Source organism: Dryas octopetala, chromosome 6 (genome assembly GCF_963921425.1).
Source record: "Dryas octopetala chromosome 6, drDryOcto1.1, whole genome shotgun sequence".
Classification (NCBI taxonomy): Eukaryota; Viridiplantae; Streptophyta; class Magnoliopsida; order Rosales; family Rosaceae; genus Dryas; species Dryas octopetala.
This window is the reverse complement of record NC_141371.1, coordinates 3,758,987-3,772,883: the sequence shown is the minus strand read 5'-3', so window position 1 is coordinate 3,772,883 and position 13,897 is coordinate 3,758,987. Positions and strand designations below refer to the sequence as shown.

At 37.0% G+C, this 13,897-nt stretch overlaps 3 protein-coding genes across 3 annotated transcripts; 2 read left to right on the top strand and 1 right to left on the bottom strand.

Annotated features, from left to right (window-relative positions):
* Positions 1-1,573: 1,573 nt before the first annotated feature.
* LOC147281249 (Ribosomal protein L17 family protein) lies at positions 1,574-2,909 on the bottom strand. Its single transcript, XM_086247822.1, has 2 exons — positions 2,590-2,909; positions 1,574-2,119 (listed from the first exon to the last, which is right to left on the bottom strand). Exons 1-2 carry the CDS (start codon positions 2,849-2,851, stop codon positions 1,710-1,712), a joined length of 672 nt encoding a protein of 223 aa, XP_086103948.1. The 5' UTR covers positions 2,852-2,909; the 3' UTR covers positions 1,574-1,709.
* A 761-nt stretch (positions 2,910-3,670) lies between these two features.
* On the top strand, positions 3,671-7,265 carry LOC147281248 (Protein kinase superfamily protein). Its single transcript, XM_086246114.1, has 5 exons — positions 3,671-4,119; positions 4,221-4,706; positions 4,829-4,965; positions 5,078-5,201; positions 6,638-7,265. Exons 1-5 carry the CDS (start codon positions 4,068-4,070, stop codon positions 7,102-7,104), a joined length of 1,266 nt encoding a protein of 421 aa, XP_086102240.1. The 5' UTR covers positions 3,671-4,067; the 3' UTR covers positions 7,105-7,265.
* An 820-nt stretch (positions 7,266-8,085) lies between these two features.
* LOC147281247 (uncharacterized) lies at positions 8,086-8,580 on the top strand. Its single transcript, XM_086246526.1, has 2 exons — positions 8,086-8,164; positions 8,270-8,580. Exons 1-2 carry the CDS (start codon positions 8,086-8,088, stop codon positions 8,578-8,580), a joined length of 390 nt encoding a protein of 129 aa, XP_086102652.1.
* The last annotated feature ends 5,317 nt before the right edge of the window (positions 8,581-13,897 follow it).

Sequence of the window (13,897 nt, the reverse complement as noted above, 5' to 3'; positions counted from 1 at the left end):
TAAACAGTTAGATATTATGCATTTTAGATGGGTAAAAGCCTAAAAGGAAACCACAGTGGGAAAACATCAAGCCGACCTGATAATATGTACAAAGCATGCCGCTTTAGAGAATGACCTCATGTTTCATATGGCACAAGTACAACAAGGATCTGGAGATGGGTCTAGCATTGGAGTCAAATAGATATTAGACAGTATCAGATTTACATGTGCTGAGAGGGACTAAAGGTATTTCGTATTGGAGATGATGAGCATAATTGGTCACTTCACTTTCACTCTACTTTCAGTCCATTGTTGTGAATGAGAATTGAAATGACTACCAGTCCAAGCAAAATTGCCATCCACAAACACCTAAGCACTAAGCACTCTGTCTGTGTCAACATCTACAGGAAGACTTTGAGCACAGAGGTGCACTAGACTCATACAAATACACGTGCATATATGGCGCGCGTGCGCCCGCACACACAAGTATTACTTACTGTGTAAGTAGAAATATGAACATAAACTATAAAGTATGGAAAACTAACTGCAAAGCATTTCGCTCTTCGATGGTATCTAGTATATTTTTTTCCTTTCTAACAGGTAAATGGTAATGTTGCCTAGGTTTGGCAAAAGTCACCTAGTTAACACTCTGTCTTCCCTTCCAGTCCCATTCCTAGCATTTTAGAGGTTGAGGCAGGTATTTTCCACTATGTCTAAGGCACAGGTTCCAACCAAGTAAAATTAGAAGCATACTGATCAAATGCATGCCAATGACATCATGACATAATGAACAACAACAGTATATAGGCAATAGGATTGTCCCTACGAAGTAATGCACAACATGATCAGACACTATTCCAATATATGATATTATCCTTTCCAGAACATCAATAATCACCCAAGCTCCAAGTCTAGCCCCATGATTTCATCCTCAAACTAGAACTCACTAATATGCATTATGTGGGAAGAAAGACAACTAATGGTCTATGCTTTGTTTAGTTTCTGATACCTGAAGTATACATATGCACAAGATACAGTTTATGCAGAAACATTTCCATGCTAATAGAGCTTGCGAGAAGGGACCTAAACTTGTATGTTTGGCACACTCTACACTGCAAAATGTCAAGTGACAGGAATAAAATATAAATAGATAAACATAGCTTAAGTGAAAAAATATCTTGAGATGGATAATTTATAACTTTATAGGATAGTGATGAGAAATACCAATGCAAATCCTTGAGACGTTTGAGGCAACATTAGGGGCAATGAATGAGGAAGGAAATTGCAATGGGGTCTTACACAATCAAAACTCATATCATATATAAAGGGGGTAGGATTAACATGGGAACACTAAGACAGCAGAGGTAGATCAATTGGCCAGTATGAGAGAAAACATAAGAGGACACCTATGGCTCAATAGAAGACATGTCCCTAATGGAGCAAAACCAAAAACCATAATATATCCAACCGCTCCAAAAGAATCAGGGAATAACTTGTTGAAACGCGCCTGCCAACTATAATGCGAACCAACTGATCTATCCATTGAACTACAGATTTAAATATGCGAAAGATAAAACGTGAGGTGAGACCAAGCTTAAATACAGGCTGGCAATGCATGTCTGTATAACAATTAAAACCATTAGCTATTCATACAATCCCAGCATGATGATATTGTTACAAAGAAAGCATTTGGAATCAATGTATAAATTAGAAATGAAGTGAATTGAGACCTACACAAGTTCAATGTACGCCATGGGTGCATTGTCTCCTCGCCTTGGCAGCGTTCTAATAATTCTAGTGTAACCACCATTTCTCTCCCCATATCTGTCTGGTACCTCCGCAAACAAGGCATGGACAATCTGCTTTTCATAGATAAAGCCCAGAGCCTGTCTCCTCTTATGAAGAGACCCATCCTTGGCCAAGGTGATCATTTTGTCAACATATTTCCTCATGGCGCTGGCCCTTGCTCGAGTGGTTTTGATGCGACCATGTTTAAGGAGCTGAGTAGTGAGGCCTCGCAAAAGTGCTTTTCTTTGGTCAGGAGGCCTGTTGAGCTTAGGCACTCGTCTGCCATGTCTCATGGCATAAAATCGGCAACCATTATCAACAATGGTGAAGTTATGTTCAAAACTTGTATACTCTGCCAGAAGGTAGATAATGGTTAGTGACATAGAAACCAAATGATGGAAAACATATCTCAAAGATGTATTGACATAGAGATAAAGGTCACTCTTGCAGACGTGAGAGTAATTACTAGTTAGTCTTAGCATGATGATAAGATAAAAAAAATCAACAATGCAATGCAATATGGATTTCCCATTGTGGAGGTCCCAAACCCATTTGAGCTACATTATTGAAATTCAATTTAATGCATTTTTACCATTTGTTATCATTTGTTAAGTGAAGTAAGTGAAAATTGAACTGAAACAATACACAAAGATACACAATTGCACATTTATTATCATTTTTTAGGTGAAGGAAATGAAACTTGAGCTGAACAATACACAAAGATAAATAATTGCCTCTACCTCAACTAATATACCTCTACTACATCAAAAACACAAAATTTAAAAACCAAACTAAACTTAGTGTTGGAGAAGAGAGTGGTACCGGAGAGGCCAAGAGAGAGAAGAGGGTTCAGGGGAGAGAGACCCGTGAAAGACCCAAAAGTTTGTTGGGGTTTGAGGAGAGACTGGTTGAGACTGAGGCTGAGCCGCAGACTACGATGGCCACATGGCGATGAAGATGAAGATGTAGCAACCGTACATTTACCTGGTGGTGATGGCAGTGCTAACCTCAGAGACGCCATACTCCATCTGCTACCACTTTCCACTGTTCCAGGTGCCGTAGCTAAAGCCATTGCCGTCGCCATTCCCAAACCATACAAAATCTGGTTTTGCTCTTCTGTGTTATTTTCTTATCTATGAACTATGAATTAGAGGGGTTCTGGATAAGAGAGCATGTTAGTTAGGAAAGTGGGTACTGGGTTGGGCTTTTATTGAGGCCCAAGACCACTCTTTCAAGTTGGGCCTGCCCAGATTTTAGCCCAATTAATAATAAATTAGCGAAAAGTTTAGCAATGGTTCTTGAACTTTCACCATTATTCCCTTAACTTTTTTTTTCTTGGTGTCAAATCGATATCAGAACTTTATTCTTGTGTCAAAATATTCATTTTCATTCATTCAATCAATATTATGTTAAAAAATGGTCACGCGACCATTGTTAAAGGTTTTCATTGTCAACTATAATTAGGATCAACTATTTCCATTAACAGAGTCGATTAGAATCAATTAGGATCAATTATGAGTCAAAACTGACTCTAGTTAATAGAATACATATTAACTCTAGTTGACTTTATCATATATTAATGACATAAAACATTGACATAATTACTCATTTATTTACAATAAATAAAACATTTACACATACACTGAAATGAAACATTGTGTAAACTTTTTTTTGACAGAATTTTTGAATGAATTGATGGCCGAATCCCAAGCCCACTCTTTCAATTTGGGCCTTCCCAGTTTTTGACCAAATTGACAATAAATAAGATAAAATCTATCTGGTAAAGTAAAAAAAAATAAATAATTGGAAGAAGAGGTGGTCCCCACATACTTTGTAGCAAACAGCAAAGAGGAGGAAGAAGAGATCCACAGACAGCCACAGGTCCATCACTCTCACAGTGTTTAGGGAGAGGGCAGAGTTTGAGCTTTGAAGCAGAGCCACTTAGAGGAAGATAATATCAAATAGGATTACGTTTCAGGATTGTTTTTAGTTTTTACTATTTCTGATGTAATCTTTTAATTAATTAAGGGCATATTATGAGATCGTAATTGCATTCTGTTAGTTAAATAATAATTACTTACTAATTAAGTAATTACGAGTTAAGAACAGTGAGAGAGAGACGAAGATAAAAAGCTTGGGAAAAAGTTGAGAGGAGGAGAAAGCCACCAAAGAATGAAAGTCTGCGCCATTAGAAGCGCAACAACACACAGAGTCGGAGCTCAACTTCTTCAACAACAGCCGTGGCTTTTACTCAGTGCTGCTTCTGCTACTGCTAAAAACGGTGACGTATCGTCGACAAGATGGGGAACTGCGGGACGAGGGAGGAATCTGCTGTTGTAACCAATGCTCAAGGTTGGTGCTTGTGGCTTGTTTGGTTCAGAAGAATCCAGATCTGTTCTGTATTTGTATTGTGATTTTTGATGAGCTAAAAGCTTGAGTTTCTGATTACGCAGTTCAACAGCTAAACGCGCTGTCGTCGAATGTGGGGGCGAAGAACAACGGCGGCGAGAAGAAGCAGAATCACAGCCGTTCAATTTCAGATCTGAGCGATCCTTCGACACCACGCAACTTCGAGGACGCGCGGAAGAATGCCGTGCTGTACACGCACGTCATCGCCTTCACGCTCTTCGAGCTGGAGACCATCACCAAGAGCTTCCGCTCCGACTACATCTTGGGCGAGGGGGGGTTCGGGATCGTGTACAAGGGCTACATTGACGAGAACGTGAGGGTCGGGCTCAAATCGCTGCCGGTCGCCGTCAAGGTGCTCAATAAGGAGGGCCTCCAGGGCCACCGCGAGTGGCTGACGGAGGTCAACTTTCTCGGCCAGCTCCGCCACCCGAACCTCGTCAAATTGATTGGCTATTGCTGCGAGGACGATCACAGGTTGCTCGTCTACGAGTTTATGTTCAGAGGAAGCCTCGAGAATCACTTGTTCCGGAGTATTGCCTTTTATTCTCAGTCTCTCACCGTTTACATTGCATACACAGCTGTACAATTTTCTGTTTTTGGTTCTTGTTGTTGATGACTTTGTGTTGCTAATCAAAATTTGGTGAACATTTAGAGGCAACTGTTCCATTGTCGTGGGCAACGAGGATGATGATTGCTCTGGGAGCTGCAAAGGGACTTGCTTTTCTTCACAATGCTGAAAGGCCAGTTATCTACCGGGACTTCAAAACTTCGAATATCTTATTGGACTCTGTAAGTGTTGTTTCTTAAATTTCTAAATCCTATAAGTTGTTTCTGTTCAAACATATTTCTTAATGATTGCATGCAAACTCGTATTAATCTTACTTGTTGCTTGTGTATGCAGGATTATACTGCCAAGCTTTCTGATTTTGGACTTGCTAAAGCTGGACCCCAAGGTGATGAGACCCATGTGTCGACTCGAGTTATGGGTACCTATGGTTATGCAGCCCCTGAATATGTAATGACTGGTATGATCTTCTCATATGTTAGAAATTCTTGATCCAACTTATATAGTAAACGTAATGAATCTTCTTTTGGTTGAATTGTTTGAGTGGGAAACAAATCTAGATTTTTGTCTTCTATAGAGGAACAACATTTAATTCCACTAATTCTAAAATCTCACTGCTTACTATAGGTAGTTGGAACATAGTGAATCCTCTTTTAATTGAATTTTTTGAGTGGGGAACAAATCTAGATTTTTGTCTTGTATAGAAGAACAACATTTACTTCCACTAATTCTATAATTCACTGCTTCCTGTAAAAAAACTGCCAACTAGGTGCTTCGGTTGATGGTCAGTAATCACCAGTACTAGTACCATTTGAGGAATACTTTACCATGATTCTCTGCTTTCTATGGAAGTATATTATGAGTTTATTGCTAGAATTCTTTTCAAATTGTCTTTCTTTCTTTCACTAGTGAAAGATAGAGTCCACCACACCTGTTTTGGTACGGCCAAAGCAGGGTCTTGGCAGGGGAGATCTAGAGCATAGAGTGGCTCTTCTTGTGATGAACATGGGCAATTGTGCTTTATGGTCAGATAGTTTCAACATTACTAGTAGATTTTTCTTTTTTGGCTATAACCTCTTTTACATTCAATACGATGAAATGAATTAAATACATTATTGCTAACTGGTAGAGTGCATAAAGATAACAATTTTCTTGGTACTTGTGTATGTCTTTTGGCTTCTATAGCAACTGGAAATTGAATTAATAGATTCTTGACAGCTTCAATGCACTTTCTATTCAAATATATTTATAAATGCTTGGCTTCTATAGCAACGGGAAATTGAATTCATAGGTTCCTGGTAGCTTCAGTGCCCTTTCTGTTCAAATCTTTTTCATAAATCCTACGGTCGCTACCCCTTGTATTAAGAGCTAACAATGTATGAGGTGTAGAAGTATGTCATTTTTCATCTACATAGGAATCCTAAACGTTAAGGTACACATACGAATATATATATATATATATATATATACATATACACACGTCCAAAGACTAATAACTAAAATAAGTAACCAACTTTGAATGGTTAGATCTAAGACTGAAAAATTCCCGGTAAGGAATAGAACACTCTCACTTTTACATGATTTCTATCTTGACTGTAATGGTTTAGGATTGCAAATTTTACTTTATTATTGTAGCAACGAGTGACTTGCAAATTTGAACTGTGGAGTATTGCTATGTCCATCTACCCTGTTGTCTCTGTTCTGTAACTAATTGATTAAAAGCATGTCTGATGGTCCTCTATTTTTCCTTTAAAATTGTGTCAGCAAATGAAGAAATGTTGACATATGTTGTCCATGCGTCTAGTTTTCTTGTTCACATACTGCAGGAGTACTTAATTTGCATGCATACATGCTTATGTGATATTTTTCTAAATGAAATCTATATGAAATGAGCAGGCCACCTAACTGCCAGGAGTGATGTATACAGCTTTGGAGTTGTTCTCCTTGAGCTTTTGACAGGAAGGAGATCTGTTGACAAGACGAGACCAAGTAGGGAGCAGAACTTGGTAGATTGGGCACGGCCAAAACTGAATGACAAGAGAAAGTTGCTACAAATAATTGACCCAAGGTTGGAACAATACTCAGTCAGGGCAGCACAGAAGGCCTGCAGCTTGGCATACTATTGTCTCAGCCAAAACCCCAAAGCAAGGCCCTTAATGAGTGATGTAGTTGAAACATTGGAACCTCTACAAAGTTGTAACGATCCAAGTGAATCGTCAACTGGTGGACCGTTTGCCATGAGCAGAATCCCTGAGTACCGAATGCGTAACAGGTTTTCTAATAATGTAGGTCCAGGTGCTGTTTGTCGATCCCCGAACCCAAATTGCTCTCCAGGAGGGCCTGCAGCGTGCAGAGTTAGATGAGATTGTCATCTATATTGTATACTTGTTTGTATGCGTTATCCCCCCAACCTTTTTTGCAATGACGAAATTTGCTTGTTTAAATTATGAGTGCACATGTCATTGTTTTCCACATACATGGTTTCATGGTGTTCCTCTATATACCTCTGCTAAATCATTCTGTTTGGCGCGTGCTTGTATTTAGGTTCGGCCATGCCCAAGTGCCAATGGAAATTGCCATGTTAAAATCCCCATGTTAACATTTAGATACAGACCTCCTGTTAAATCCCGAAGAACTTGATGCTGTGACAGTGTCATTGTGTCTTTTCATCTCTATATTTCCAAATTTTGGAGCATCCCCTCTTCACCTCCTGATGTAACTTATTCTTGTCATCCCGGAAATTTGTTAGAATTCGAGGGAAAAAGAGTACAAGATTAATGGCATGAATGCTATTTGGCAACATTACCTCAGCAGAACTACCTAACCTAAACCCATCTACTTTCAAGGGCATAACATAACATTGCACCTATAAGTTGAGAACTGAATCTTAGAACTCATGCCCACCTTAATTCCTGATGTGAACCCATATTGTAAGATCAGGGGGTTGTACATGCCTTTAAACTTTTGAAACGAAGTACTTGGGTAGAGCTGGAAAGTCACTACCTTGCTGGGTAGTGGGTAGTGGTGTTATTTTTTGGGTGGATTGAACCCATAGCAATTGGGTCGGATCTTGCGGACATGATTAACAATTTAACATACCCCGCAAGTAACCCAGATTCCATCGATGTCCTTTTTAAAAACTACGTAGAGTAGAGACTGATGAGAGGCAACAGATACCCATCCATTCATTGACCCACATCCTCTTAAGTCCTAACAAATCAATCTCTTCTCCACTGCTTTACACCACACAAAATTTTATTCTCAAAATTCTCTCTCTCTCTCTCTCTCTCTCTCGTGTCTCTCCAGGGGTACTGTATACTGTATAATTGTGTTTGCTTTGAGACATGGACGATTCCACAAACAGTAACACCGTAAAATTAGCGGCTTTAGTTCTCTTCATGGCGCTATTAACCATCAGTCCTGGTAAGTAAAATACCCAAGCATAAAAGCTCTTTTTCAATTTGAAATTTATACATATTCTTGAATTCAACCATATACAAAATGATTCACAATCACATACATGTGCAGGATGTCATGCAGCAGTTGAAGAGCTTATGTCAATAAGCGAATCAATTACTGGGCCATTAAAGCCCATGGGTCCAATGGAGTACAGGGTGTTAAATGACGTAAAAGCCCATGTTGATGATGATGATATTACACGACGACGGAGGCTTGAGCCGTACCAGCTGTGCTTGGTGTGCAAGTGCTGCTCCGCTACCACCTGCGCCACCATGCCTTGCTGCTTCGGCATCGACTGCAACCTCCCTGGCAAGCCATTTGGGGTCTGTGCCTTTGTCCCCAAGACCTGCAACTGCACCAATTGTACAACCACTGGTTGAAGCTACCTAGCTAGCTTTAATCCTTTGAAATATTATCTTCGCTTGTGTTGTCTACTTTTACATCTTCTTCTAGCTTGCTACTGATCATTCCCATATATCATTCATATATGAGTCCCACTGTCCCACCACGTACGTACGCCTTTGATGCTCTACTAGGAGAAATACAACACCAACATATTGAAACCCAATTGGGTATTTTGTTAGAGGTAGGTAGCCGCTGGGTAAAATACAAATGATGACAACCTTGCACTGCCAGAGACTAGTACTACTATTACTGTACTATAAATTATTATTATTATTATTATTATTATTATTCCATGTTTACAAACTTCATCACCAGATACGTCCTTCAGCTTATTCTATAAAAACATTGTTCACACCATGTGGGCAACTTGCTATAATATATGAAATATGTACATTTATTATGCATATTTCACCATCATACTTGCTCGATCTTGTAATGTTAATATAGATTAGTGGTCCAACAGAATGACGATGATGAAATAGTCTTATAGTTACAGTAATTACCTTTCTTTCTCCATTGTATAACATTAAAATTTGTTAACAAATTAAGACGATCGAGGCCTTCCAAGTTCTCTAGGGTGTACTTCAATCTATTTCCTCGATGGACGCCAACTCTTGTGATGCATATATATATATATATATATATATATATACTTACAGAGTTCACTTCACTGACGAGAAATATGATTAATTAAGAACGCACGTTCCGGTCGACATAATTTTACTTAATTAATGTCCTAATCGAGATCGACAAACTCACATTCACAATATCAAATTACTCTCATAGGTCTATTTTGTTTACCGACATCATTAATTCTGTGAATGTACTAATTAATCGTATCGACCATGCATTAATGTCCTTTCACAAATTCTTTTTGAATTGGGGAGAGAAGATTTGAATTTGAAACAATCTAGCTTCTAAAATAGAATAGCTGCAGTTGCCAATCAGTTTAATTATATTCTGACCGCAGAAGAAGACACCATTTTAGATTGTGGCTTTGATTTCTTTCATAAACAAATTAAACCCAATTAATGTTGATGCAAAATGGACGTGTTATTGAGCCTTAATTCTTAAAGGGGTCGACGAAAAAAATTTAGACATCCATCCCAAAATCGGTCAATTGACAATGAGAGAAGTAGCTCAAATCCTTATAAGTCAATATATAAGGCCTCACATTAAATCACATTTTCAATGTGAGATCTTTCTCTCAACACGCCCCCGCATGTGTGGCGTCACTCAAGCTTAGCACGTGGACAATTAATATAGGATGACGTGAGAACAGGCACGGATCCAGGATTTCATTCTCGGGTGGGTTAAACTTGAAGCTAATTTTCCTTAGTGGAAATAATCTCTAAAAATTTCGACAAAGTCTCCTTTGTTTTAATTACATTTCTCAAATTTTTAGAAAACCTGTTAACATTACACAATCACACAAACATATATAATGAATCTAATAAATTTAGTTTAACAAAACTCGGCATACAAGTGAATTTCATTGATAAACAAGAAAAAATACATCTAGTAAGGGGGGACATTAACATTAGAACTTTGGACTTTGGGGTAACTGGGTATGGGCTATTGCCTATTGGGCTATATGGGTTATATTTTGGAGGGGCTAAAATTGTCCTATAGGCATAAAAAAAAAAAAAAAAAAAAATTGGAGGGGCTATAGCCTGTCCTAGCCGCCCCTGCGTGGAAGCACGTGTGGTTGTTGAGCCTAACACATAGATAACTTGCTTTAATACCATGAAAAAGTCTAGACATTCATCCCAAAATAAATTGACAATAAAAGGAGTAGCTCAAACATTTATAAGTTACTATGCAAGGCTTTCACATTTCAATGTGAGATTTTTCTCTCGACAATCAATCGATGTATTGTAATATACCAAATAATGAAAATCATGTGATAATATATAGAATAGTACTCAGTACGTACTCTCTAACAAATTAATTATAATTATAATTAATTAGTTGGGTCATGGGTGATGGCCTCAGCCTGTTGTGGTGCGCATATACATATATATGGCAGAGCTGGCCACACCTCAATTATCGATTAATTGCTTTGTCTATTCCTTAGACAGGTTCCTTTCGATAGCAACTTGTAAACCGAGATCGATCGGACAAGAAATGGACTTTGCTGCCACTATATATATATATATATCATTATAAAACGTACAATATTAAAGTTCTGTGAGTCAATTAAACACACATTAATATTCTTATAGCACCACAATGCGAATTAATGTTATGTCAAAGTGTGATTAATTAACAATATTATCCCTCATTCCCCTCTTATTTTTTTAAAAGTTCTTGTTGATCCAAAGAAGGGTAGCTAATGTGTTTTGCACGCTTCTCACTTTTTTTTTGTTACAATGAAAGTTAAAGAGGATCGGATAGAATTATAGAATTCGAACTCTTGGGTGTGTTGGTAATGCTTACTGCCACTAAAGTTACAAACCCCCACCTACACACACTACGAACACTTATCACTAGCTTTATGTCATGGTCAGCTCCTCCCACTCTCCCCACCACTATCATCACAGTGGAAAACAATTAATTTAACCAAGAAGGAAGAAGAAAAGTAAGAGAAGCACAAATATGGAATTGGAATTATGCATGCTTTGGTGTACATGCACGATATATTATGTGATGTACGTCTCTGTCTTGATCAGGTATGCAACCTCTAGCTATATGATTATTAAAACTTAATTAATTAAGTGGCTGGATAATGCTGTAATTAATTACTTATTTGGGCTGCTTAATTGGTTACTATTATTCTATACCGACCAAGGAATTAATTAAAGTTCTATCTATCTTTAATGATATATTACGTATTGTCTACTACACAATTTAATCTGGTTAATCGTTATCCGTATTGCACTATTGCTTCATTAGCCACGTTTATTTAATTTCTTACTCTTTCCTTATTTGAAGAATACGATGATCGAACTCATGGGCACCTAACTTGAGCTTTTTCGTGGGGTTATATGTTTAATGTTTATATATATATAGTTAGGCCACTCACATGCACATACATCCACTCCTATTAGCACCTGTTATATTTTAATCTTATAGAAATTGATCTAACCCTTTTTATATGTCTGCCGAGTCATGCCACTATTCCATTAATTACCACTGGCGTGACTCCATTTCTGATCTTGATGAGACAAAAATTTCATTTCACTAAACGTACTAACCACCACTACCAACATAAGAATGTGTCGTTAAAGATGATTCTAAGTTTAAATAAAACTTGTCATATTTACTCATCATCCCATAGATTGAATTCACATGAAACTTATTTATGCATGTCAGTAAGTTGTTTTCATTAAATTTGTTATAATCGAAAGAAATAATCGATCATTAACTTATTCTAATAATAACTCATTTTTTAACTATTTCTTGTCATAAAAAACAACCACTGCATTTTATCTACATAAGAGGCGTGGTCAGTAACATTAAGAGGATTGGATTTATCGATCTTTCCTATGTAGCTTGTTGATTTTGAACTTGGTGAGATAATTGAACAATAAGATATATACATATGCCATATTCAGTAAAAAGACATCATCTTCTTTTTCATGCTGGTATGTGATATTAACCATTTTGAATATTGATGACGCTTAAAAGTATGTACTAGTGGATGAGAACTCATTGGAGCTAGAGAAGTAGACGAATTTAATTATGTGTATGGGCTACATAGATGGCTGCTTATCACCTAACTCCATCCCTTTGTTTAAATTGTTTTTATATATGGATGTCGGCTTCCATTTCAGACCCTATCTTTTTGTTATTTTATACAAGTACATACATAATATATATGGATATATATGACTAGTTTGGGGTGAAGAAGAAAATTGATGATTTTAGCTAGAAGGTGGTACGTATTAATTAGTATATATAATACTAACAAGTAAGAGTGTCCATATGCATCAAAACCAACTTGTAAGTTGTAACTATAAGAGTACCCATTAAGTAAACAAGGGTGACAGATGCAGATCTGTCTCTTCTCACCCAGTCACAATAGGGGTTAATTCTTGTAGTGTAATTGTTTACATGAAGAGAATATCAGAATATGATCCCGCGTTGCACAGTATTATGTGATTAGTGAGTATGCTTTAGTGACCCAAAACTAGGGGCACTAAGCAAGTTGCTTAATTAATAATCTCTAGCTTGCTAAAACCAATTGTTAATATTTTAATGGCACTAATTAATTGTATAATTACTATAATATATACATATATATAAGTCGGCGCTGGTAAACCATGCATATTCTTCCTATTTACTATTTATCCATCTGTCATTCCAATCAATTACATTCCCCTTGTTTAATCAAACAAATTTCTTCTGGCTTATTCGTCACAAATTGGCCAATTAATTGGTTAATTAAGTTCTGATGAATGATGACAGACAGCAAGAGAACAAGAAATCGATCCCTCAACTAAAACCCAGAAATTCATCTTCTTAGAATCTTAGGTTTGAATACTAGTCATGGAGAGTGACAATTGAGCTTTTATATAGAATATCTCAAATTGAAATATATAAAAGGGAATGTTGGGAACAAAGTTTCAGTATGACGACAAATGGAGTCACATGGATGCATATATGAAGTAATTTGAATAATGAGCATCAATTTTCACTTGCATCCCTCATTCTAATTAATTGTACAATTTAATTTAATGAATTAGATCAATCAAGGCTTATAGTAATCATGACTTGTAAAGCAAACGAGACAGTTTGGGCCACAATGTTCATAGATCGATATATATATATATATATATATATATATATATATATATACCTCCTTATTGTCTGCCTGGCTTAGGTCCTTTTAAGGCATTGATAATTAGGCTCATGAATACATGATATTGATGATGTTAACTAATGGATTCACAAAGCCATGATATAAAATGATGATGACCCTGCCTAATTCCTGGAACATGCACTTAATGTGCCTCCAAAAAGAACCAACATTGCAACAAAAAACAATACACCATACTTTATAATTAAAGAAAAAGGTGCTCATTAGTTAATAAAACTATATTTATGTTAGACTGTTTTAGGAGGTAATATTGTTAAATTGTAAATTAAAAGCACATGTCATGCATTCAAATATAAGTCAATACCGGCCTAATTAACTTTTTATTCATATTAATAGTCTAACAACATAACAAACCGAACTGTCTAACAAATAAATTAGTGTTAGCGCTTTAACTTACCCTACCAGCCACGGCATATTAGGGTGGTGATTGGTAAGGTTTTGTGAATATTGTATATAAAAATAGAAAAAGA

Bases quoted from the DNA above. Each gene is read 5' to 3' on its own strand.
- LOC147281249 (XM_086247822.1), bottom strand. From the start codon at position 2,851: ATGGCGACGGCAATGGCTTTAGCTACGGCACCTGGAACAGTGGAAAGT. The intron at 2,120-2,589 runs GTACCACTCTCT...ACCTTCTGGCAG, and splicing joins TCTCTCTCTTGGCCTCTCCG to AGTATACAAGTTTTGAACAT.
- LOC147281248 (XM_086246114.1), top strand. From the start codon at position 4,068: ATGGGGAACTGCGGGACGAGGGAGGAATCTGCTGTTGTAACCAATGCT. The intron at 4,120-4,220 runs GTTGGTGCTTGT...CTGATTACGCAG, and splicing joins TGTTGTAACCAATGCTCAAG to TTCAACAGCTAAACGCGCTG. The intron at 4,966-5,077 runs GTAAGTGTTGTT...TTGTGTATGCAG, and splicing joins CGAATATCTTATTGGACTCT to GATTATACTGCCAAGCTTTC.
- LOC147281247 (XM_086246526.1), top strand. From the start codon at position 8,086: ATGGACGATTCCACAAACAGTAACACCGTAAAATTAGCGGCTTTAGTT. The intron at 8,165-8,269 runs GTAAGTAAAATA...ATACATGTGCAG, and splicing joins GCTATTAACCATCAGTCCTG to GATGTCATGCAGCAGTTGAA.